This window comes from Crocuta crocuta, unplaced genomic scaffold, assembly GCF_008692635.1.
Source record: "Crocuta crocuta isolate KB4526 unplaced genomic scaffold, BGI_CrCroc_1.0 scaffold562, whole genome shotgun sequence".
In the NCBI taxonomy this organism is placed as follows: Eukaryota; Metazoa; Chordata; class Mammalia; order Carnivora; family Hyaenidae; genus Crocuta; species Crocuta crocuta.
This window is the reverse complement of record NW_027531012.1, coordinates 922,514-949,915: the sequence shown is the minus strand read 5'-3', so window position 1 is coordinate 949,915 and position 27,402 is coordinate 922,514. Positions and strand designations below refer to the sequence as shown.

At 37.5% G+C, this 27,402-nt stretch overlaps 1 protein-coding gene across 1 annotated transcript; it reads left to right on the top strand.

Annotated features, from left to right (window-relative positions):
- Positions 1-1,860: 1,860 nt before the first annotated feature.
- On the top strand, positions 1,861-27,113 carry LOC144237188 (amine sulfotransferase-like). Its single transcript, XM_077770866.1, has 7 exons — positions 1,861-1,892; positions 4,957-5,109; positions 12,819-13,027; positions 13,650-13,773; positions 15,201-15,295; positions 17,006-17,189; positions 26,961-27,113. Exons 2-7 carry the CDS (start codon positions 4,968-4,970, stop codon positions 27,080-27,082), a joined length of 876 nt encoding a protein of 291 aa, XP_077626992.1. The 5' UTR covers positions 1,861-1,892; positions 4,957-4,967; the 3' UTR covers positions 27,083-27,113.
- Positions 27,114-27,402: the final 289 nt, after the last annotated feature.

The window sequence follows — 27,402 nt, the reverse complement described above, 5'->3', positions numbered from 1 at the left end:
TGCCCCCTTTCACCTCACCTGTAGTACTAGAAGTCCCACCTAGAGCAATTAGGCAAGACATAGAAATAAAAGGCATCTAAATCAGAAAGAAATAAAAGTTATTCTTTGCAGAAGATATGATTTTATATATAGAAAAATCCCAAAGAATCAGTCATAAAACTGTTGAGACTAGTCAACAATCTGAGTAAAACTATAGGATATCGATATATAGAAATCAGTTTCATTCCATTACAGTAATAATGAGACAACTGAAAAAGAAATAAAGAAAAGTATCTCATTCATTCTAGGCATCAAAAGCAAAGCAAAACAAAACAGAATCTTAGTAACTTTCACTAGGGAAGAGAAAGACCTGTACAGTGATAACTACAAGACTTTGCTGAAAGAAATCAAAGAAGACGTAAGCAAACGGAAACACATCTCATGTTTGTAGATTTGAAGAATTAATTTCATTAAATATCTATATTACCCAAAGCTATTGCATTGCAGTTCAACTTCTCCCTCTGCCCAGAGCACTTGCCTTCACTCCATCACAAGTGTTATCCTTCCCAGTCTGCATGCAAATCTCAGTCTGTTTACTATAAGATCAAAAGCAAAACACAGATGCTCACTCTCAACTCTCCTGTGGTACTAGAAGTCTTAACTAGAGTCATTAGGCAAGACATAGAAATAAAAGGCATCCAAATCAGAAAGGGAGAAGTTAAGTAGTCACTCTTTGCAGAAGATATGATTTTATATATAGAACATCTTAAAGAATCAATCATAAAGGTGTTGAGACTAATCAACAATCGAAGTTGCAGAATACAAAATAGATATAGAAACATCAGTTTAATTCCTTTACAGTAATAATAAAACACTTGAAAAAGAAATAAAGAAGAAATATCTCATTCATAGTAGCATCAAAAACAATAAAATCTTAGTAAATTTAACCAGGGAACCAAAAGACCTGTACAATGAAAAGCACATGATTTTGCTGAAAGAAATAAAAAAAGACACAAACAAATGGAAAGACATCTTGTGTTTGTGGATTTGAATTAATCTCATTAAAGGTCCATACTACCCACAAGCATCTACATTTTCAACATAATTTTAATCAAACTAGCAAAAGCATGCCTCACAAAACTAAAGGAAACAATCCTAAAATTTATGTTTCAGTGTTTAACTGTGATATGTGTAGTTTACACCTATTCATGTTTATCTTACTTATTAGTTGAGCTTCATTAATGTGCAAATTAACATTTTTCATCAAACTTGGGAAGTTCTTGGCCACAATTTCTCCGAAGATTTATTTTTGCTCTTTTCTCTCCTTCTGTCACATATGTTGCTATGTTTGATATATTCTACAGTTCCCTGAGGCTATGTTCACTTTTCTTCATTGTTTTTCTCTCCTTTTCATTCTTTTCTCTATGGATCTGTCTTCATGTTCCATAATTCTTTTTTTCTGTCAGATCAAATTTGTAGTCTAGATCTTGGAACTCACAAATGCACATATTTTTTATAGCTGTTTTGCTTGCTAATCCAGCATGTGGGTCCATTCAGAGACAGTTTTTATTAATTTCTCTCCCCCCCCGAATATGTGTTACACTTTCCTGTTTTTTAGAAAATTGTACTTTTTGTGGAAAATGGAAATTCTTTGATAATACATTCTCTGGATTTTGATTTGTCCAAGAAGTGGTTGTTCTGCTTTTTGGCATTGTTTTATTTGTATTTATCTGTTTGTTTGTTTTGTATAGTGATTTACTAAAGCAAATTCTTATGAATTAGAGTGTTTACCCTTTTTGGCCATTCTATTTAAACCACAAACTGGATGGAGCATGGAAACCATGAAAAACAGGTCACAAAACTGTACTTGAAGAGTGAACTTCAGGACACATCATTCCCTCTGTGATACAGTGGTATGAACACCTTGCCAACAGTGACTACACTAAGAGGGTAATGGCAGATAAATGATGATTGGTACTTAAATGAGTATTACATTTGTGTCAAGCATATACTAGAATTGGAGAAAGTGTGGGGCACGTGGGTGGCTCAGTCAGTTAACCAACAGACTTGGGCTCAGGTCATGATCTCATGGTTTGTGAGTTTGAGCCCGCATGGGCCTCTGTGCTGACAGCTAGGAGTCTGGAGCCTGCTTTGAATTCTGTGTCTCCCTCTCTTTCTGCCCCTTCCCCACTCACACTCTGTCTCTCTCCCAAAAATAAATAAACATTTAAAAAATTAAAAAAACAGAATTGAAGAAAGTGTCTAATCCTTCAAAACATTGTATTGACTCCTTGCAGATATAGATTTCTTCTCTCAACTTCTCAACACATATTCTCAATTCTGTTTAATAAGAAACAACACAATGATTTAAAGACACCAATAGTAGTACCATTGAAGTAGAAGCAACTCAATAATTGTACTCCTTACCTATGGACATTAGAGTATTGTGAGTGGGACAACAAACAAATACATCCTTATTTTCTGGTGTATTTCAAAAGCAGAGACTTTGATCCCTGTCCAATATTTCTGAATAGCACCAACCTGCTTGAACCATTTGCCATCCATTATTTTTGAGAAATGCATCAATGCTTTTCAGTAGATTATTGGATGATTTACTGGCCAGTATCAGCCTAATCCCTCCCTCTTAATGAGTTCCTGATTCTGAGAGTTCTGCTAACTGTTGAATCATTAAATCTCCTTATGGAAAATGTAGTCGTATTTGTGTCTTTCTCCATCATCAGCAACACAATTATTCTTCTCACTGGCTTTTATTTCAGAAGTTAACTCTTCATTTCAATGACCTAGTACAATGAGTTTATTTATTCTTTATTGGGGGTGAAAATCTTTTCCCTTCTCCATTCTAGGTTCTTTGGATGGTCTAATAAAATGACATAAAGCAGGTTAACAGTAGACAAATTTAATCACATATGTATGGGAGCTCCACAAAGGCATAAAGAGTCCAAAACAATATGATAATTGAGGCTTATATACCATCATAAGCTAAGAAGAATGAGGTCAAAGAGTAGGGAATTCAAAGAGGGGGAAACAATTCACAGGAAATTGAGAAGAGCTCACTTTTGGTTAACAGGTGTGTTTCCTGCCATGTGGTCGGAATTTCAGAATGAAAAAGTTATATGTAGGAGTAGCTTTCTTCATGGTACAGGCATCCATCTAGATTCTTTTAGGAACTTAAGGAAAATATAAAAAGGCTTATATGTCAGCTTATTCTTAATTGCTTTCAGCTAAAAAAAATTCAAATGCAAAATTCGTAATTTTAGGGGTGACATAGTCTGCTTCCTTTCTCTTGTCTGAACTGTACTATTTATGCAGTTTCAGGTATTTGGCGATGTTCTAAACACTAGGCTAAAAATGTATGTGAGCTATCAGCTCTTATGTATGAAATAAAAATATAAGGTAACTCTTTGCTTTGACTTTCAATAAACTGAACCATTATATTATTTTAAATATTTATTTAGAGATTTAGCAACATATACTAAAAGAAAAATATAACTCACCATGATAGTAATTATACTAGGATCTAATATAAGTAGAATATAAGATGATAAAATTATGTTTACTTTATGAAAAGATCAAGATGTTACAGGCTCATAGTTACAGTTTTGATCCCAAGACAAGGAATTGGCTACGCTTAGGGAGCCACTGCTTCTTTATGCTAGCTTAATATTAGAACCAATGAGTATGGAGGTATAAATTAGGTTGTTTCTTTGAACACAAGATGGCAAAGAAGAGATGTCTTAAATAACTCTAGTGACAGACTAACTTACCTCCTCTCTCTTCCTCCATCTTTCCTTATCTGGTCTCTGACCTTCTTCTCTACATGTGAATTCATGTTGATGATTCCAACTAATGTGCAGCTTTCATAAGTCTCCTTTGTAAATAAACACCATCAATCCTAGTTTTTCCAGTAACAGTGTGCCTATCAAAATATATTTCTAAAAAATTACTTATTTTCCTTTTTCCTTTAATGACCTTTGGCCTAGGCTTCCTGGAATTGCTTTCAAATTCTGAAGCTCTTTTTTTGTCAGCTCTTCCTATGACCAATTATTATGAGAAATAGAAAAAAAGGACACTTCAGGGTCATCTGGAAGAACCCCCAAGTCAATTAAAACCTCAAAGTTCATAGTATCAAAATAGATTTTCTCATAAGGCTGCTGATTGATAATAAATAATGGAAGGAAAAATATATTGATGAATCACAAAGTTTAATTTGCACTGTCTACATAAGATCCATAATTTGAATGTTTTCTTTCATAATTTATGCCATTGTCCATTTGGTATTATGGACAATTTAATTGCTCACACGCAATTTCTCAGGCATCCTGGAATACATTCATGTCTGTTAGTTCATACTTGTACATTCCCAATTACTCTAAACAAGTCGCAATTTAGAAAATAAAACAAAATTTAAAGTACAAGTTACCAAAAAACCTTATGAATAGATAGCTCACACCCAGAAAGTATATAGAGAAAATGTCTATAAACCTGCTAAAAGCTAAAACATTGTACTTCATTTCCAGGGGGGGAAAAATCCAGCTGCAGATAAACAGACAGAAAACAAATGTTTCTAAAGCCCATTAAAGTCCAATTTGTATATTCATTTTTACTGTTTATATAGCTATGCATATGCATATATATTATGTATGATTTCTGGTTAAAAATATTTTTAAATTACATATTAATTTTTAAACTATTTTCTCTGTAGCTACGTAAATGGAGCACACACACATATAAAACTAAGACCCAGCCATGAACAACTGGCTCCTGGGCATTGGGCCAAACTCCACACATCTTGAATCCAGGATAGTAGCTTTTAGAATCTGCGGTTGTCTGTGTTTGTGGAGAAGAGAGGAAATCATTTCCATCTCTTAGTATATGACCAATAAGTGAAGATACAGAAGGGAAGATGACATAAAATTTTACTAAATTTCTTTCAAATATTTTTTTATGTCTTAACAGGCAACTGAAATATGGAAGACCCAGACTCAAGGTTATTCAAATTTGAAGGATATTATTTTCATAATATAAATATTGATACTGACTTTATAGAAACATTAAAAGATTTTGAAACCAGAGAAGATGATATCTTCCTAGTCACATATCCCAAATCTGGTGAGTTCTGTATTCTAATAGCTAATCTAAGAATAAAATGATAACTTTTTATAATATGGTAACTCAGTCTTTTTACCAATATTATATATAGACATATACATTAATCTATTGTATATTATAGAGTTAACTGAATTTAATATCTTATGAAATAATGTCTTTTATAGTGTTGCTGTAACTTATTTTTTATTTGGTCAAAGAAATGGAGAAAATGTTGAGGTAGATAGATTAAAGATGGCCTGTCAAACACTAAATTGCTGGGGCACCTGGGTGGCTCAGTCGGTTAAGCATCTGACTTAGGCTCAGATCATGATCTCGCGGTTCATGGGTTCAAGCCCCACATTGGGCTTTGTGCTGACAGCTAGCTCAGAGCTGGGAGCCTCTCTTCGGATTCTGTGTCTCCCTCTCCCTCTAACTCTCCCCTGCTTGTGCTGTCTCTCTCTCTCTCAAAAATAAATAAAACATTTTAAAAAAACCCACTAAATTGCTGATGTAGGCTGGGAAATGATGCAGGAATATTTACCATTTCGGTAGTTACTTCAGACAAAGTCTTTTTCACAGACTTTGAGTCTGAAGTTCTCTCTTGTCTAGCAAGAGAGCAGACACATAATTAAGTATGAGAGAGGCTAATGTCCAAGAGGAGACAAGAGTCTCCAATAAGGGTCCTTGCTCCATATTTATTAGGAAGGCTTACAAACGTGATGGACATGCAGAAAGAGACAATGAAACAGTGATCATTAACTCATGTGTGTGAAAGAAGGGGGTTTCAAAGATATGCAGTGTCAGAAGTTTGGGCCAATACAGAACAAAATCCCAGTGCTGAGCAGATGGTTGTTTAAGGCAAACAGCAGAGGTCCTGTCTGTTTATCTTAAATTCCTAGGGGACAAGACAGGTAGAGGATGCTACCTCAGAATCCACAATGCACCTTTCTTTTGCTAAATAGCTCCAGGCAGCTGTCAATCACCCTGTTTACCTGTTTACCTGTTCTGGATGCTTTTGCCCTGTGGAAGCAGCTTCCTGCTCTAGGCTTTTGTTTTATGTTGGGAGTGCTTTCACCCTGTTTACCGATTCTGGAAGCTTTCATCTTAAGCCTTGTTAATCCATTGGTGCAAGCTCAGGGAATTCCTAAATGTATTCCCCACATAGTTGAAGCTATATTTAATAGTTAAGTGTATGAGAAAAAAGAAAATTAACTTATGTTAAGTACCATAATGTGTAGTAATCACCTTTACTTGGATCATACTTTGTTTTAGCACTCAGATCAGACTAAAAAATATATACATGTGTATATATAAACATATCTGTGTGTGTATATAAATACATGTCTATTCAAATCATTTGCCCTTGTTTTAGTTAGATTATTGTTATTTATTATATTGCGCTGTATGAGTTCTTGATATATTTTGTATATCAATTCCTCATTTTGTTATACCCAGATCACAGTATCCTCACCGACCAGAGACCACCAGGGAGACCGAGTAACGCATGCAAAGGCAAAGGGCTTTATTACGGGCTTAAGCTCGGGCTCACAGACTTCACCAGCATATGGGTCCCTGCTGAGAGCCTCGAACAAGGGCAGAGTAGGGTTTTTTACGGGGTATGAGATGGGGGGAAAGTACAGAAGTTGTGAGATGGGAACAGTGATCCAATCATAATTATACAACATCATTGACAGCAGATTTAGCCATACACATTGCTTAGAATATTCGTTACTTTTGGCGGGATCCAATTACAACGTTTAGAGTACCTTTAAATTCAACCAATCACAGAGCGAGCCTAGGGTCTTGTTCGGCGACTAACAGGTTAACTTTAACATTAGGTAACAGGGTCCTATCTATAGTTTCTATCTCCAGGCCTCTCCCTCAGTAATGTGGAGGGTGGTCGCTGGCCTTTCCTGATTGGGTGTTGCAAGGGTGGTTTCTCCTGCCTTGGGCAATGTGTAACTGCCTGATAGTTTCGGGGGAAGCCGAAACTCAGGCCTTCTAGTTTAGAGGGGAAACTTAAAGCCTGTCATGGAGTCAGTTTGGTTTAGACGTTTACACTTGTGGCCTTACAATTTGATAAACAATTTACAAGTAATTTCCCATTTAATCGGTTGCCTTTTCATTTGCTGTTAGTTTTCTTTGCTGTACAGAAGCTTCTTAGTTTGATTATTTCCTACTTGCTTATTTTTGTATTTGGTGCATTTGTTTTTGGTAGCACATCCCCACTTCATAAAAAACCATTGCTGAGACCAATGTCTTAATCCTATGTATTGTTCTAGGAGTCTAATGTGTCCAGGTCTTACATTCACATCTTTAATCTGTTGAGTAACTTTTGTGTGTATTTTAAGAGAGTGATCGAGATTTTTTTTTTGCATGTGGCTGTCTAATTTTTTCCAACACCATTATTGAAGAGTCTGTACTATCCCTATTGTATATTTTTAGTTCCTAATTGACCATACATGTGTTGGCTTACTTCTGGGCTCTCTATTTTGTTCTGCTGATCAATACATCTTTTTTATGTCAATATCATACTATTGTTATTTAGTGTAACTTGGTAATATTATTTGAAACCAAGAAGTTTGATGTGCTAGACTTTGTTCTATTTTCTCCAAGTTGCTATGGCTATTTGGGGCCTCCTATGCAAATTTTGGACAAATTTGTCTTATTTTAGGATTTTCTGTTCTACTTCTGTGATAAATGCCATTGTAATGTTGAAAGGGATTACATTGAATCTGTAGATTCATTTGTGTAGTATGGGCATATTAACAATGTTGTTTCTTCCTTTTTAATTTTTTTTTTGTTTTTATTTATTTTTGAGAGACAGAGCACAAGTAGGGGAGGGGCAGAGAGAGAGGGAGACACAGAATCTGAAGTAGGCTCCAGGTTCCCGAGCTGTCAGCACAGAGCCTGATGTAGGGCTAGAATTCACGAACTGGGATATCATGACCTGGTCTGAAGTCGGACACTTAACCGACTGAGCCACCCAGATGCCCTGCAATACTGTTCCTTCTAATCCATGAGTATGGAATGTCTTTTCAATTATTTGTGTTTTTCAAAAATTTCTTTTAGCAGTGTCTTCTAGTTTTCAATGTACAAGTCTTTTATTTCCTTGGATAAATATAGTCCTACATATTTTATTCCTTTTGATGCTATTATAAATAGGATGTTTCTTAATTTCTCTTTCTGACAGTTTGTTGTTAGTATATAGAAATGCAACACGTTTGTATAGTGATTTCATATCTTGCAACTTAACAACTTAACGGAATTCATTTATTGTTTTTAAAAATTTTTTAATGTGTTTATTTATTTCTGAGAGAGAGACACAGCCTGAGCAGGGGAGGGTCAGAGAGAGAGGGAGATACAGAATGTGAAGCAGGCTCCAGGCTCTTAGCTAGCTGTCAGCACAGAGCCCGACGCAGGGCTCGAACCCACGAACTATGAGATCATGACCTGAGCTGAAGTCAGATGCTAAACAACTGAGCCTCCCAAGCGCCCCTCATTTATTGTTTTAACATTATTTTTGGTATAGTCTTTAGGACTTTCTATGTATAATATAATTATCATCTGCAAATAGAGACAGTTTTTTCTTCCTTTCAAACTTCGATAACTTTTATTTCTTTTTCTTGCCTAATTGTCTCTCTAAGATTTCCAATTTAAAAAAAGTGAGAATGGGCACTCTTGTCCTGGTTGTGATCTTAGGTGAAAACCTTTGTTATTTGCCATTGGATATGATGGTAGCTGTGAGTTTGTCATAAATGTCCTTTTGTAAGCTGACATCTCCCATACCCATCTTGTTGAGACTTTTTATATTAAATTGATGTTTAGTTTTGTCAAATGCTTTTTCTGCATCTATTGGGATGATAATATGATTTTTATAGTTCATTTTGTTAATGCAGTGTATCATCCTGATTTGGGTATTCTGAACCATCCTGTGTCCCTGGATTAAACTGTACTTGATAATGGTGGATGATCCTTTTAAATTATTATTGAACTCAACAGTATGCTAATATGTTGAGAGGGATTTTTGCATGTATGCTCATCAAGGTAATGGCCTCTAATGCTGCTTTCTTGTAGTGTCTTTGTCTAGCTTTTATCAACTGTTTTAGGCCTTGAAAAATGAGCTTGGAAGGTTTTCTCTTTGTGTGTGTGCTTTTATTAAGAGATAGTGAAGGATTTACATTAATTCTTTCTAACTTGTTAGAAAAAGATAGTTGATTTTAAAGTTTATCTACTTGTTTAGAGAGAGAGAGAAGGGGGGCAAGAGGCAGAGAAAGAATCCCAAGCAGACTCCATGCTGTCAGCGCAGAGCCCAAGGCAGGGCCTGTTGTCACAAACCATCAGTTCATGATATGACACAAAATTTAGAGCTGCATGCATAAGCAACTGAGCCACTCAGTTGCCCCTAAAAAACAGTTTTAGTATTTTTGCCTGAGTAACAATGTTTTTCTTACCTCTTCCTCCATATAATAAACATGTTCCTGCCTTAGGCTCCTTTCACTCAATAGATTCTCTACCCTGTAATGCTCTCTCTCCAGATATATGCATTAATTACTTTCTTCCTTCCTTTGAGTCCTTATTTAAAAATTATATTTGGAATGCATGGGTGGCTCAGTCAGCCAAGTGTCTGACTTCAGCTCAGGTCATGATCTCATTGATCATGGGTTTGAGCCCCACATCAGGCTCTCTGTTGTCAGCACAGAGTCTGTTTGGTTCCAGTCTCCCCCTCTCTCTGCCCCTCCCTAGCTCATGCTTTCTCTCTGTCTCAAAAATAAATTTAAAAAGCATAAAAATTTTTTTAGATTATATTCTTGGGGCACCTGAATGACAAAATCAGTTAAGTGTCTGACTCAGCTCAGGTCATGATCTCACAGTTAGTGAGTTCGAGCCCCACATCTGGCTCTGCTGTCAGCACAGGGCCTGCTTTGGAACCTCTGCCCCCACCCCCATCTCTCTCTGCTCTTCTGCTGACACTATCTCGCTCTGAAAAATAAATAAACATTAAAAAATACTTAAAAATTATATTCTCATGATAACATTTGCGTGATATTTAAAAATTCAGCACCACTGAAAAACTCACAATCTTTTTTGCTGCTCTAATTTCTCTCCACAATATGATATATATCACCTTAAAATATATCACATATTTGCACATTTAATTTATTTATTACATGGCCATAGTTTGGGAAAATAGTTTATTATCTGCACAAGAACATGTAAGGTAGGCTAAGAGGAAAGACCTGAAATGCCATTCCTTTTGTATAGGAGGATTCAATATAAATTTGAGCATGCCCATCTATTAATGGGGAAAGGATAGTATATATAATGTTGGGAAATCTGGATCACTATATGCTGAAAATATAGCTGGATCCCTAACACCACATAAAAGAATGAACTTCAAGTGTACTAAGACAGTAAGATTAAAGATAAAACTATACAATTATTTCTATTATAAAAACATAGAAGAAGATCACTGTGACCTAGTAGTGGTTAAAAAAAACCTGTTAAATAAATGTCCAAAGAAGAAAATACAGGTGGCTTTCTGGGGTTAAGGTGCTGGAATAGGAGAAGAACCCATGCTTGCCTCATTTCTTGAACACAACTAGATAAATATCAAATCCTTCTGAACACCCAGGAAATTGTTCTGAGGACTGAGTGAACAAATTGTGCAACTATAGGGAGAAAAGAAGCCATGTCATGTAAGGTAGGAGATGTGGAAATGTGATTTGGGCAAGAAAAGTATTGCTGGTACTGCAGAGGGGAGGGAGCCCTGATTAGGGGGAGAGAGAGAGAGACAGAGAGAAGAGAAAGAGAGAAAGGGCAAGTGTAGGGCATTGCACAAGAAGACACTTCCCCAAAGCCACTAACAGGCAAAATGAGATGGGCTGATTGTCACAAGTTTTTACAAGCTACAGAGCTCAAAGTCTAAAGTTTTAGAAGCCTTCATCATCACCAGGGTGGAGCTTGGGGGGTATAGAAGTACTCCTGTGAAGAAAGGCAGAGGCCCAGAAGCAGGAAAGCTTGGCATGAGGATCCTCTGGGTTTTACTGATAGAGACAGTTACCCTTCATGGAGTAGAAAATAGAAACACATAGAACAATACACGTTCCATAAGAACACTTTCCAATGAGGAATGCACTCTAAACCCAAATGCCTGTTTGTCTATGGTGGTGGTAGTAGTAGGAATTGAAGCAGCAAATGAGAATAAAGGGATAAACAGATGAGACGGGACCTGCAGTGAATCAATGTTATTACTATAGCATGAACTGAAGAAAATGATTCGTATTTTATTACACTTACATCCAACTACCAAATAGGCCAAGGAAAAAAAAGGAAGGAAAGAAGGTATGAACAAATGAACGAAGAAAGGAAGAAAGGGAGAAAGAGACAAATTGGGCAAAGTGTGAAAGGGGGAGTGGGAGAAGAAGTTGAAAACAGATATTTGAATTTTTGAATCTCTGCAGAGATTTTTACATCATATTGTTGAATCTCTGCAGAATTGTGCCATGATTGAAAACCTGTCAGCCCTTCTAAAGCTGTGATTCCTCCTGCAGAAGCAGTATCTGTTATCTGGGGAAGGTGAAAGGATGTGAGAAACCTTTCAGAGCTTTATAACAAGGAGTTTTCATGAGTTTGAACTCATTGAGTTACCAGCTGTGGTAACATGTAGACACATGTGGTCGTTGTCTTCCTTAGGCAACACTGGAGGAGCAACACCACCAATATGAAGATACTGGGATGACCAGATAAGGTGCACGCCACCTGCACCTGCCAGCAAGGCCTCTGTGCCCCAAATTGGTCTTGCTGCTGAGGCAGGGGCTGCTGCTTAGAGCGTGGGTGATTGGATGGTGTTGGGAAGAGAGGCTAGGATGGGAACTGATGAGGGGCCAGTGGTTTTTCTCATTTCAGAAAATAATTTGAACCTTTCTGGGACTTGTGACTTTTAGTTGGGTAAGTTTTTTTTTTTTTTAGAACATTGCCTGGATATATCTGAACCATGATCTTTATAGAAGGAATGTTTTAGTCTTATATCTTTAATCTTAATATTTATATGAATCATGCAAATGAAGTGTAGGAAATCTAAAGCAGGCAATTATACCCAAATATCCTGAGACAAATGTCTTTTTTAATTAGAATTAAGAGAATTAGTCATCAGAAAAATTTGTCACATCCCACATACAGTGAAAGGCCCAACTTCAGGCATGTGTTCCTGTCTCCATGTGGGTCACAGGGCTTCCCTTAGGGATTTATAATGGACATTATTTTCCTACTGTGCCCATGATGGCACAGTAGGAAACATGGGAAAGGGGAAAGAGGGGGAAAGGGGAAAGATGGAAAGTGACTCCTTCAGTCGAATTTCTAGTTTTTTGGGGGTATATTATCTAAAGTCCTATCAATGGGCTTGTGGAAGGAAATCTAGAGACAGGTATAGAAGATAATTTAAAAGTCCCATATATAAAGCAGAAGAAAGTGCAGAAGACTCAAAGAATCAATTATGTGACAAGTGCACACAGCATTTCAAATGTAGCATCTCCTTAAAGGGAAAAATAAAGAAAATGCTTGTTTTCTTTTACCCATACTGCATTTTTAATATGTTAAAAATTCCATTCTGATGAAATTACCATTATATATGTTATACTGACAAACTTTTATTAAAATATAGATGGCACTTCTATCTGTATTTTGGAGAAATTTGTTCATCACTGAAAATGAAAATAATTATTTTCCAGGAACCATATGGCTTCAACAGATACTAAAATTGATTTATTTTGAAGAATATCGAAAAAACACTGGAAATCTGGAGACAGATTTTCAAGTTCCCTTTTTCGAGTACTCTAATCAAATTATGGACTTTTTAAAAATGCCATCTCCTCGTGTGTTTTCTACTCACCTCCCATACTACTTGGTTCCAAGTGGATTGAAGAACAAAAAAGCCAAAGTAAGAAAGAGGCTATGGCTGCTGAAAGATACCTGCTCTTTTTCATTATTCCATTTCCTTTCATTATATTGACACACCACTCATCAAGCTGTAGCAAATGTGGCATTTGACATACTTTAATTTTCAATAGCCATTTTGTTCTTATTGTAGAGAATCTGATTTTTATCTTGTACCTTTGTTTTCTGATCACATATGTAATACAACCATTAAAAATGAAAGGGTATATATGTGTGCATTTAATTAACTTTATAATGTAAATTATAATATGATACACATTTTATATTATATATCCTTTCATTTTTTAAATTAGCTTACTTACTAGGTGCACTTAAAATACTAGGAATTCCTTTATTGCTCTCAGTGTCCTCACAGCTACCTTTTTTATACTTCCACCTAGTTTGGTTGGGTAACATGGATAGAAGTGTGTCCTGAGGAGTAATTGAGAGCCACTAGGCCAATCATGGAAGAAGAGGCATTGCGGAGAAGGGGGCACCCCAAATACAAAGAAGGCTGAATGTATACATGACATGGTTAGGAAAAAATAGGCTCATCCAATTGGAAGGTATTAAAAATATGACATAATGGAAGCAAAAGAAATAATGAATACTTCCTTTCTTTGCAGATTATTTATGTATACAGAAACCCTAAGGACATTATGTGCTCCTATTTTCACTTTTCAAAGAAGATGCCATTACCTGTTACAAGTACCATTGAGGAATTCATGAAACTATTTCTAGAAGGAAGAGGTAAATAAGCTTACATAAAGTAAGTAATAAGTTTGCTGTCCTGTGATGAGGTTTAAGCTTTGTGAATTTGGTAGAGGGTAAAAAGGAAGCTGAAGTAGAGCTGAATGTGGGTGAGTAATCAATATATTAAGCCATTGGTAGCGTTTTCCTAGATGACCATGAATGACCTGCCATTGTTACAAATATGCTTCCCCTGGCTCCTCGTCAGGGGACTGTCAAGATTACAAAGTCCTATCACCAAGGAATATTTACATTTAACCATGAAAAGATTGAATCATAAACACAGGGACTTCTGTTCTAGCTCAGTGAGAAAAATCTCAGTTCAGATCACAGGTCTGGAGCTTTTTGCAAGAGGCTCCTCCCAGGAGCTTCTATTTGATAAAGTTCTGTTCCACATTCATTTCTTTTTCATTAAATTTTATATACTTATTTAAAAAAATATTTTAGAGAGAGAAAGGAAGCACACGCTAGTGGGAGAGGAGCAGAGACAGGGAGACAGAGGATCCCAAGCCGGCTCTGTGCTGACAGCAGATAACCTGATGCGATGTTCCAACTTGCAAACCATGAGATCATGTGAGCTGAAGTGGGATGCTTAACCAACTGAGCCATTCGGGTGCAAGTTTTATTTATTTTTTAAAGTAATCTCTACACCCAACATGGGGCTCCAACTCACAACCCTGAGATCAACAGTTGTACACTCTAAGCAAGCCAGGAGCCCTCCCCCACATTCTTTTCCAAGGAGCCACTGTCGCTGGTTGAGCAGGAGCCAGTCCTTTGAAGTAGAGATGATGACCCGGAACAGGGGAGCTATGTTTAGTGTCAAATGCACTGTGCAGAGCTGAAGTGACTCCTCAGGGGGCCCTTGTTCCATGTAGCCAAGAAAAAGGTCTATGGGTTTGGGAAGACCAGGAGGGATGAGAAAGAGAGGATTCCTTCCTCCATTTTCCTTCTTGGATTTTCTAACCACATGGAATGTTGATTTTGTGTCTATTTTAAGAGGCTAATTTCTCTTTGAGTTCATGTAATTGCTTTGTGGTAGAGGCTTGATGGCTCTTCTATAACAAGGGATGCTAGGGGAAATCAGGATTCTAGCAGCACACTTCCTTTCCCTTCTTTGTTACTTAATATTCCTGTATCTCCTGGGGCACCTGGGTGGCTCAGTCGGTTGAGCGTCCGACTTCAGCTCAGGTCATGATCTCACGGTTTGTGGGTTTGAGCCCCGAGTCGGACTCTGTGCTGACAGCTAGCTCAGAGCCTGGAGCCTGTTTCAGATTCTGTGACTCCCTCTCTCTCTGACCCTGCCCTTCTCACACTGTCTCTCTCTCTCAGAAAAAAAAAAAAAAAAAGATTCCTGTATCTCCTAAGACTGTAGCTCATTTTCAACGTGTTCAACATATTTACTTAATGACTATCTATTCTCCTTGCAGTGATGGGAAGCCTTTGGTTTGACCACATCAAAGGTTGGTACAAGCACAAAAACCTCTTCAACATTGAGTTCGTGATGTATGAGGAGATGAAGAAGGTGAGAAACGTGACATTAGTGACTTCACTCAACTTGTAAGCCAGCCGGGATGAATGAATTGATTGTTCATGCCCAGAACACCCAAGGATGATATCAAATTTGATATCTCAGATTAAATGTCTGGGAGTTTTCCAGTATCATTTCTTTCCCTTGTTTACCAGGTTTTAATTTACAACTAATACAGGAAGTTTCTTTTCAAAAATTGTCTGTGTGTGAGGAATTATGTGTATGTATATAGGTGGGCATAAGTTTCATTATTTTGAGTCAGACTATTGGTCTCTCATGGATTCTCAACTCTATTTTCTGCATTATTCATTGGATAATGAGTTCATTGAGTCCAATTATTCATTGGATAATTGAGCTACAGTTGTAGCTCCAAAGTTGTGTCCTCAGTTGACAGCATGTAAGGCAGAAAAAGAGGGAACTGGGTTAAAGGGGCCTTATTGTCCTGCTTTGTTTCCACATTTTCTTTAGCAGAAAAATAATACTTAGTAACTTTTGTTTGACTTCCTCATTCTTTTTTTTTAAAGTTTATTTATTTATTTTTAGAAAGAGAGTAAGAGAGCATGAGCAGTAAAGGGGCATAAAGAGAGGGAGAACCACAAGTAAGCTCAGATCAGTTAGTGTAGAGTCAGAGGCAGGGCTCAATCCCATGACCCATGAGATCATGACCTGAGCTGAAGTCAAGAGTCAGGCACATAACCAACTGAACCACCCAGGAGCCTCTTGACTTCCTCTTTCTGTTTCAAAGTCAAAATTGGGACATATGATCAACCTAGAATAATCTCTTGTAGAGACAATAGAATTGCTTTGAAGATCGTAGATCAACCAGAATCATTACTTAAACAGGGCTGGGCACTCATGCCAGAACATGACCAGGTGAACTCTTATTAGGAAAGATGAGAAAGAGCTAAGAGGCAGGCTCTCCTAAGGGCTTCCCCATCCTAAGTATTTGTCACTAGTCTGTTACACCTGCCACAGGGCATGATACCAAGCCTAGACTCTCTTGTTGAGTCCATATCACCTACCAAATAGAGATTCAATATCTGGCTGGCCTTGAAACCTTCCTCACGATATGGTCCCATGGTTGCGTCCAACTTCATCTCCCATATTCTCATCCAAAGCCTGTTTCCACTAGCTCTAGGGAAACTGAACTTCTAACTGTCCTGTGACTTGTTATCTCACACCTTCCATGCAACTACCATTTTGTTGTAAATATTCTTTAATTTCTCTAGACTCCATATCTTTAGTTTGTCTATCTAGAAAATTCCCGTTTTTGCTTTAATTCCAAACAAATTTCTTATCTTTGTTGAAATATTCTCTGAATTCTGTTACACAATTAGTCTCTCCCAAAGGTCCTTGTACTGAATTCCTAGGATTCATCTCCAGTTGTGCTTCTATTCACTTGTGCCATCATGCAGGGCAGTGTCTGTAATTTAGTAGCTACTCCCCAAATCCTTGCCGTCAACACAGATAAAACGAAATATGAGTGTTCCAAAATGAACCCAAATGTGTTCTCAAACAGTGCACAAGTGATGGATTAATTTATCAAGAAGGAATAGGGAAGTTACATTTCAAGGAACAACTCCACTTTCTCAGCAACCTAAGCACCTACGATTATCACTCCCATAATGATATTTAATCTGTGACACTTATATAAGTCTTCTTTGTGATAACCTGCATAATTAATCATACTGTGATTTATTTCAGGATCTCAGAGGTTCTATAGTAAAAATCTGCAAATTTCTGGAGAAGGAATTAAGTGATGAGGACATGGATGCTGTGGTGACACAGGCCATGTTTGAGAACATGAAGTCTGACCCACGGGCAAACTATGACGATATACTAAAGGTTCAATTTGGGATAGAAGAAAAAGGTCACTTCCTTCGCAAAGGTGAGGTTGAATAGTGAATGCCTGTCTTGTACCGTGACACAAATGAACCAAGATGTAGCTTCTAAGCTTCCTGGCTAACTTTTCTAACATTGACCCTTATGGCCCAGTTCCCTTCACTAGACAAATGATTTTCCATGATTTTTTCTTGGTGCTCTTCAAGAGACTATACAATTTTATAAATGAATGTATCTAATGAATAACCTAAAATCAGAAGCCCTTCTCCATGACCCCTGGAAATCTACCAATACTAGCACAATATCTGCCACAAAATGGTTGTTCATTTATTGTTAGACTGTTTTCTTCCAATAGCATGGGATCAGCACATGATGATGTAATGGTGGGGCTGTTGGCCAACAATGATTGCCCTTCCATTTCTGTGATCTATGCCTGAGGTCCTCCAGGGCTGAATTAACAACACACATTCACTGATCTTTTGTTATTGCACAGGACCAGCATATATCCTCTAGAAAACCTCATAAAAATGTATAGGCTTCTGTCATTTATACCATACCTCTGATGATTGAGTTTTTAAGTGAATGACTCCTTCATACAACTGATACATTCCACCATGTTATAATATTTTTATTACTTACACAATTATTCTAAATTATATTTATGATCTTCTATCTTAGAACATGGAACATCTATAATACAGAATTACAGACATAAAATTTGCACTTAATCATAGGGTTCTATGCCTCTTTGTCAAGTAGTAATAAATATTGGCTTTGATTTGTCTTAGTATTTCTGTCACTTGATATCTTCATATATCTTTACCTGCTCAATTAAAAAATGTGAAACACTGGTAACTCAGAGCCAACCTGAAGTGGAGACATTCCCTTCCTCTTATGCTCAGAACACAGTTTTGTAGTAGATGCTACAATCCTTCTCAATTGCCATTATCATTGTACGTGAAATCTGTTTTCCTTTGGAAAATGAAAATTTTCTGTGTTTATAAATCTTTAACCTACCTGAAAATGAGAGACTCAAATAGGTAAGAAGACAGGTAGGAGGAGCCAAATTTACTTCCTTGTGGAAGTAAAACATATACCCATATGTTTTTTTATGCACAGACATGTACTTTTCTCTTACATTTTATCTAAAGGAACATCATTTGCACTAGCTTTACCACTCATACACTGTTTTCATTCGTGTTTTCAGTTTCACTAGTATTTCAGTTTGCTTCAGTCATTTGTTTATTTCAGAGTGCTTTTACAATTAGTGTTTCTTTTCTTGCCTCTTCTTCTATCAACACTATTTGTCATCACAACTCTGTACCTGTAAGTTTTTTTTAATACAGTTTATCATCAAGTTAGCTAATATACATTGTATACAGTGTGCTCTTGGTTTTGGGGATAGATTCCTGTGCTTCTTCACTTACATACAACACCCAGTGCTCATTCCAACAAGTGCCCTCTTCAATGCCGCTCACCCATTTTCCTCTCTCCCTGCCCCCTTCACTCCCATCCATCAACCCTCCATTTGTCTCTGTATTTAGGAGTCTCTTATGGGTTTGCCTCCCTCTCTGTTTGAAATTATTTTTTCCCATTCCCTTCCCCCTTTGTCTTCTGTTAAGTTTCTCAAGTTTCACATATGAGTGAAAACATATGATATGTCTTTTCTCTGACTAACTTATTTCACATAGCATAATACCCTCCAGTTCCATCCATGTTGTTCCAAATGGCAGGATTTATTCTTTCTCATTGCCAAGTAGTATTCCATTGTATATAAACCACATCTTTATCCATTCATCAGTTCATGGACATTCAGGCTCTTTCCAAAATTCGGCTATTGTTGAAAGCACTACTATAAACACTGGGGTACCTATGCCTGGGGTACCTATGCCTTTATGAATCAGCACTCCTTTTTCCCTTGGATAAATTCCTAGTAGTACTATTGCTAGGTTGTAGAGTAGTTCTATTTTTAATATTTTGAGAAACCTCCACACAGTTTTCCAGAGCAGCTACACCAGTTTGCATTCCCACCAACAGGGCAAGAGGGTTCCCATTTCTTCACATCCTTGCCAATATCTGTTATTTCATGAGTTGTTAATTTTAGCCATTCTGACCATGTGAGATGGCATCTCAACCTGTTTTTGATTCGTATTTCCCTGATGATAAGTGATGTTGAGCATCTTTCATATGTCTGTTGGCCATCTGGATGTATTCTTTGACTAGACACCGGAAAAGAGTATCATGTCTTCTGCCCATTTCTTCACTGGATTATTTGTATTTAGGTGTGGAGTTTCTTACGTTTTTTATAGATTTTGGGTACTAACCCTTTATGCGATGTCATTTGCAAATATCTTTTCCTATTCTGTCGGTTGACTTTCAGTCTTGTTGATTGTTTTCTTTGCAGTGCAGGAGGTTTTTATCTTGATGAGATCCCAATAGTTCATTTTTGCTTTTAATTCCCTTGCCTTTGGAGATGTGTTGAACAAGAAATTAATGCAGCTGAGGTCAAAAAGGTTGTTGCCTGTTTTCTCCTCTAGGGTTTGATGGTTTCCTGTCTCACACTTAGTTCTTTCATCCATTTTGAGTTTATTTTTGTGTATGGTTTAAGAAAGTGGCCTAGTTTCATTCTTCTGCATGTTGCTATCCAGTTCTCCCAGCACCATTTGATAAAGTGACTGTCTTTTTTCCATTGGATACTCTTTTCTGCTTTGTCAAAGATTAGTTGGCCATACATTTGTGGGTTATCTATTTTATTTCATTGGTCTATGTGCTTGTTTCTGTGTCAATACCATACTGTCTTGTTGACTACAGCTTTGTAGTAGAGGCGAATGTCTGGGATTGTGATGCCTTTTGCTTTGGTTTCCTTTTCAACATTACTTCAGCTATTTGAGGTCTTTTGTGGTTCCATACAAATTTTAGGATTGTTTGTTCTAGCTTTGAGAAGAATGCTGGTGCAATTTTGATTGGGAATGCATTGAATGTGTAGATTGCTTTGGGTAGTATTGACATTTTAACAATATTTGTTCTTCCAATCAATGAAGGAGGAGTATTTTTCCATTTCTTTGTGTCTTCTTCAATTTCTTTCATAATTTTTCTATAGTTTTTATTACACAGCTCTTTCACATCTTTGTTTAGGTTTATTCCTAGGTATTTTATGGTTTTTGGTGCAATTGTGAATGGGATCAGTTTCTTGATTTCTCTTTCTGTTGCTTCATTATTGGTGTATAAAAATGCAACCGATTTCTGTACATTGATTTTGTACCTTGCAAGTTTGCTGAATTCATCTAGCAATTCTTTGGTGGAGTCTTTTAGGTTTTCCATGTAGAGTATCATGTCACCTGTGAAATGTGAAAGTTTGACTTCTTCTTTTATTTCATTTTATTGTCTGATTGCTGTGGCTAGGACTTCCAGCCCTATGTTAAACAACAGTGGTGTCAGTGGACATCCCTGGCACGTTCCTGATCTCAGGAGGAAAGCTCTCAGGTTTTTTCTCATTGAGGATGATATTATCTGTGGGTTTTTCATATATCCCTTTTATGATGTTGGAGTATCTTCCTTCTATTTATACTTTCTTGAGGGCTTTTATAAAGAAAAGATGATATATTTTGTCAAATGATTTTTCTGCATCTATTGACAGAAACATATAGTTCTTATTCTTTCTTCTACTAATGTGATGTATCACATTGATTGATTTGTGAGTATGGACCCAGCCCTGCCATCCAGGAATTGAATCCCACTTGACTGTAGTGAATAATTCTGTTGATCTATTGTTGAATTCCACTTGCTAGTATCTCATTGAGAAATCAGGGATATTGGCCTGTAATTCTCCTTTTTTCTGGGGTCTTTGTTTGGCTTGGGAATCAAGGTAATGCTGGCTTCATAGAATGAGTGTGGGAGGTTTCCTTCTGCTTCTATTTTTTGGAACAGCTTGAGAAGGATAGCTATTAACTCTGCTTTAATGTCTGGTAGAATTCCCCTGGGAAGGCATCTGGCCCAGGTCTCTTATTTGTTGGGAGATTTTTGCTAACTGATTCAATTTCTTCATTAGTTAAGACTGTTAAAATTTTCTGTATCTTCCCATTTGAGTTTTGGTTGTGTATGGGTGACTAGGAATTTGTCCATTTCCTCCAGTTTGTCCAGTTTGTTGGCATATAATTTTTCATAGTATTTTCTAATTGTTTTATTTCTGTGGTGTTGGTTGTGATCTCTCCTCTTTCATTTGTGATTTTATCATTCTCTCTCCTTTCTTTTTGAGAAGTCTGACTAGGAATTTATCAATTTTGTTTATTTTTTTCAAAGATTAATTGATCTGTTTTACTCCTTTTTTGTATTCTATATTTTTTATTTCTGTGCTAATCTTTATTACTTCTCTTCTCCTACTGGATTTGGGGTTTCTTTGCTCATCTGCTTCTAGTTTCTTTAGGTCTGCAATTAGGTTTTGAATTTGGGATTTTCTTGTTTCTTCAGATATGCCTGGATTTGCAATGTATTTTCCCCTTAGGACTGCCTTTGCCGCATCCCAAAGGGTTTGGGCTGTCGTGTTTTCATCTTCATTTGCTTTCATATATTTTAAATTTTCTTCTTTAATTGCCTGGTTGACCCCATTCATCCTTTAGTAGGGATGTTCTTTAACCTCCATGCATTTGGAGGCTTTCCAAATTTTTCTTGTGGTTGATATCAAGTTTCATAGCATTGTGATCTGAAAATATGCATGATATCTCAATTCTTTTATATTTATTGAGGGCTTTTTTGTGACCCAGTATGTGATTGATCTTGGAGAATGTTCCACGTGCCCTAGAGAAGACTGTGTATTTTGTCGCTTTTGGATGAAAAGTTCTGAATATATCTGTCAAGTCCATCTGGTTCAGTGTATCGTTCAAGGCCATTGTTTCTTTATTGATTTTATGCCTAGACGATCTGTCCATCGCTGTAAGTTGACTGTAAAGTCCCCTCCAATTACTATATTCTTACCAATAAGATTGTTTTGTTTGTGATTAATTGATTTATATATTTGGGTGTTCCAAGTTGGGGCATAAACATTTACAATTGTTAGCTCTTCTTGATGGATAGACACCATAATTATGATATAATATCCTTCTTCATCTCATGTTAAAGCCTTTAGTTTAAAATCTAGTTTATCTGATACAAGTATGACTACTCCAGCTTTCTTTTGACTTCCAGTAGCATGAGAGATGGTTCTCTAACCTCTCACTTTCAATCTGAAAGTGTCCTCATTTCTAAAATGAGTCTCTTTTAGACAGCATATAAATGGATCTTTTTTTTTTTTTTTTTTTTTTTGTCCATTCTGATACCCTATCTATGTCTTTTGATTGGAGCATTTAGTCCATTTGCATTCAGTTATTATTGAAAAATGTGGATTTAAGCTTAGGAACTCCCCAGTCTTATACCAATGGTTAACAAGGCATAAAGAAATACAAAGCCATAGGATGCTCACACTCAAGTTTGGGTAAACAAGATAAGGCAACCAAGAATAAAGAGGTGTAAAGGCAACTTAGATTAGAGAGGGGGTGCAGAGCCCCCAGAATAGAGTGGGAGGGGCAGGCCCCAGGATAAAGTAGGGAGGAGCTAAGTCCCCCAATACATAAGTATCTAAAATAAATAAGATTAGGTATTTAGAGCAAAGCGCTCCCCAATTTAGTAATATAGCAGAAAGCTGCTTTCACAGGAAGAAAAGACCAAGTTAGGTAAATAGGTAAATTGGGCTATAGACCACTGTTCTGCAGAGTGGAGATGATTAACAAAAGAAAAGGTGACTTGTTAACCCTGAGGTCATTTCCCCTATCTGTCTCATCCCATAGGCTAGCTAAGATAAACAGAGGTGGTGCCTCATGTCCACTGTAAACAATCTTTCACCTGACTGCCCATGCCAGTATTTTGTTTTGTATTAACCCAAACCCCTAACCTCGAATATCTTCAAAACTCTCTTTCCCTCACATCCACAAGTTAATGTTCACAGATTCATTGTCTCTTTGTGCACATCCATTGCCATGTTTGTAAGCCTTCTGATTCCAATAAAAATGGGGTAAGGACCCTTATTCAGGGCTCTTGTCAGGACACTAGCCATCTCTCTCTCCTATTTTAATCCTGTGTCCACTCTCTCGCTGGCTGAGAGAGAATTTTAGACTTAGAATCTATGACAGTCAACCTTAGGATCTCTTGCAGGGCTGGTTTAGTGGTGAGGAACTCCTTCAGTTTTTGTTTGCCGAGAAAGACTTTATCTCTCCTATTTTGAATGAGAGCCTTGCTGGATAAAGATTCTTGACTGCATACTTTTTGTATTAAGTACATTGAATATTTCCTGCCACTCCCTTCTGGCCTCCCAAGTTTCAGTGAATAGGTCTGCTACTACCCTTATGTTTTTAACCTTGTAGGTTAAGGCTTGTTTGTCCCTGGCTGCTTTCAGAATTCTCTCTTTATCTTTATATTTTGTCACTTTCACTATGATATGCCTTGGAGAAGACCTATTCTTGTTAAATCTGAAGGGAATTCTCTATGCCTCTTGGGTTTGGATGTCTGCCTCCTCCAAATTAGGGAAGGCATCAGCTATAATTTATTCAAGTAAACCTTCTGCCCCTTTCCCTCTTTTCCTATTCTGGAAGTCCTATGATATGGATATTATTACATTTCATTGAATCACTTAGTTCTCTAATTCTACCCTCATGGTCTAGTATTTTATTATCTCTCTTTCCCCAGCTTAATCGTTTCCCATAATTTTATCTTCTATTTCACTTACTGTCTCTCTCTCTCAAAAATATATTTAAAAAATTAGAAAAAAAGGGGGCGCCTGGGTGGCTCATTTCTGTTAAGCATCCAACTTTAGCCCAGGTCATGATCTCACTGTTTGTGAGTTTGAGCCCTGTGTCGGGCTCTGTACTGACAGCTCAGAGAGGCTGGAGCCTGTTTGAATTTTGTGTCTCATTCTCTCTCTGCCCCTCTCTGACTTGTGCTCTCCGTGAGAGAGACAGAGCACAAGTCTCTCAAAAATAAATTTAAAAAATTTATTTCACTTAATCTCCCCTTTTCTTCCTCCCTCCTTGATTTCACTGCATATAGTTTATTATGCACTTCATTTACAGCATTTCTTAATTTGTTGTGACTATTTCTTAATTCCCTGATCTCTGAAGCAATAGATTCTCTGCTGCGTTCTATACTTTTTAGAAGCCCAGCTACTAATCTTATGACTATTATTCTAAATTCTTGCTCAGATATACTGCTTATATCTGTTTTGAGCAATTCTCTAGCTCCCATTTCTTCCTGGAATTTCTTCCGAGGAGAATTCTTCAGTTTCATCATTTTGGCTAGTTTTCTGTCCCGTATGTGTTTTAATAGTGTGTCCTGCACTTGTGAGCTCTTTTATATTAAAAAAAAGTGATACACTGTCCAGGGCCTAGCCCTTCAGGAGGTGTTCTTGGAGTGTGTTTCATGCTCTTTGTTGTTGTGTCTCTGGCTGCTTTATCTCCCTACTCATAGTGGTGATTTGGACCTTTCATGAGGTGTGCTTTGATTTGTTCACTGAAGTAACTGTGGAAAAAAAATTTAAAAAGGGTGGGGTGGAGGAAGAAGCCTTATCCCATACAAAGATAGAAATGACAGGGGTAGGGAAAAAGAAAAGGAAAAAAAATGACAAGGCAGAGAATCAGAGAAACTATACAGCCTAANNNNTAAATAAAGGAGATAAAGAAGATGTATAAAAAGAACAGATTAAAAATGTCTGCAGGGGCTCCTGGGCGGCTCAGTCAGTTAAGCATCTGACTATGGCTCAGGTTATGATCTCAGGGTTTGTGGTTTCCAGCCCTGTGTTGAGCTCTGTGCCGACAATTCAGAGCCTGAAGCCTGCTTCAGATTCTGTGCCTCCCTCTCTTTTTGCCCTTCCCTTGCTTGTGTGCTGTCTCTCTCTCAACAATAATTTTTTTTAAAAATTAAAAAAAAATCTGCTTAAACAAACCAACAACCAGAATAACCAGAATAAAGAAGGGAAAGAATAAGAGGAGGAAAGGAAGATGAAAAAATTATATATATATACTATATAATTATATATGTATGTATTATATATATACATATATATGTATATATAATATACTATATAATTATGTATAATTATATATATAATATACTATATAAGTATATATAAGTATATATATGTATATATAATATACACATATAAAATAAGAATTGAGCAAGAATCAAGTCAGAAAATGCAAAACCACTGGATTGATTTCTGTCTTTGAGCTGGTGGCTGTGCTGGTCTGGAGGAGGGGCTGTGTGGTTCCCTAGGTGTCAATTTTGCTCCGGTAAATACACAGTTGCCAGGTGTAGAGGGACATATTTTGGTACAGGCAGGTCCTGCCTCCACTGTGGGCCCGTTGTCCATTCCTTGAAGCCCCACCTTATTGGTGTTGGAGAGAGAAATGGGACACACCATTCTCTCCCCACCAGACTGGGTGTCCCAAACCACTCCGTTCAGGCCATCCTCACAGTCCTGTGCTGGTGCAAGTGGGCTGGTTTGTTCAATGTCTTAAAGGATCCTGATCTGCATGGTCCAGTTCTGAAGAAGTGCCACTCCACCCAGCCAGCCAACAAAGGGCCTCTGACTTCTCACAGTGCAGCAGGTCTGTGAGCCACCGGTTTGCCCTGCTCACCTGTGGGCAGGTGGTAATACTCCCAGGTGGTAAACTAGGATTCAAACCCCGATGTCTTAAAGGATCCAACTCCATGCATCCCAGTCCCAGGGTAGAGCAACTCCATCAGCCAGCCAACAAACGTACCCTCTGGTGGGGGGGCACCTTCAGAGTCATTTATCCTTGGATGCTATATGACTTCTTCCCACAGCACTAAAGAGAGAGGATTGCTCTCTCTGACTGTGCCTCTCAGCTCAAGAGCCTGGGGCTGGCTCCCCTCCTCCTCAGGTGTGTGAGCAGGGCAGTGGACCCCAGTCCAGACAAAGCCCCACAACTCTAGAATGAGATAGGAATTCGTTCTTTCTCTATTTTTTGTTTCCCGGTCTGTGGTTTTTCTCTTGTCCAAATTCAATCCTACACTTCCACAGTCTCTCTTTCTCTTCCTTTTGTGTCTCCATTGAAGAGGATTCCCTCCCCTCTGTGCCTACACCACTCATTTTATCTCTCCTAATTTGCAATCACACACCTATGGCCTGCCAATGGGTCCCCATGGGCCCCTGGAGATGCTTTTGTCACTCTGTAGCCTGGATTCCTGGAATTCCCTGCCTTTTTGCCTCAGTACTGCCGTGTTTGAGGGTTGAGTGAACTTCTGGTCCCTCTACTTCTCTGCCATGTTGACTCCTGCTGTGTCTATAAGTTTAACGTAAAACTATTGTAAACCTTCTATGATACAGATGGAATAATTACAGGTGAGCCATTCCAAACTGCAAGGGCTATATTTTAAAAGTTCTCTGGGCATCTATATCCTTATCAGTAAACATTTGCCCAAGGACATCTGATTTTTGAACATTTTAAAGGACTTCTGTAAACTCTAATAGCCCATGCTAGCATGGAACAAAATAGTAAAGCAGTTGCATGAGATTTCTCCTTTTCCAGGTGGCTGACAGCTGTGGAGTTGGGCTAGTTATCTTAAAGTACATTATATTTACCATGATGAGTTTGTGTGCCCCCTTGCAATAAGGTGGGAGAGGAAGGGCATGGTCATGCACAGGAACAACTGGGGCCTTAGTGGGAAGGAAAGTGGAAGTGCAAACAGTGGTGCTTCTCCCAACACTTGGAGATCACACTCTCTCATCCCAGAGTCTTTGTTGAAGCAATTTCTTTGCTTTTCCTCCTAGGTACCATTGGAGACTGGAAAAATTACATGACTGTTGAGCAGAATGAAAAGTTTGACAAGATTTTCCAAAGGAAGATGAAAGATTTTCCCTTAAAGTTCATCTGGGATATGAATGAAGAATAGAATTCTAAGCAATGCAAACTGTTTTAAGAAAATACCCTCAGAAAGAAATATATTGAGCTGTATACTTTTATCTTTCACTATCATTGGCTCATTATTGAAAAACCTCAGTGATTAATAAGTATTAATATGTGCCTTTACATCATTTGCCATCTGTAGCCTGCTTTCCATTTGTTGAATTCCACAGTTTCTGATCAGGAGAGAATTTCTCTCTTTATTTTGGTGTATAATTATGGAATCAATTTTATTTTATGTTCAGCAATTCCAAAGCTCTTGAGCAACAAAGAAGGTCTTAATATGTGATTGATTTGAAATCATAAAAT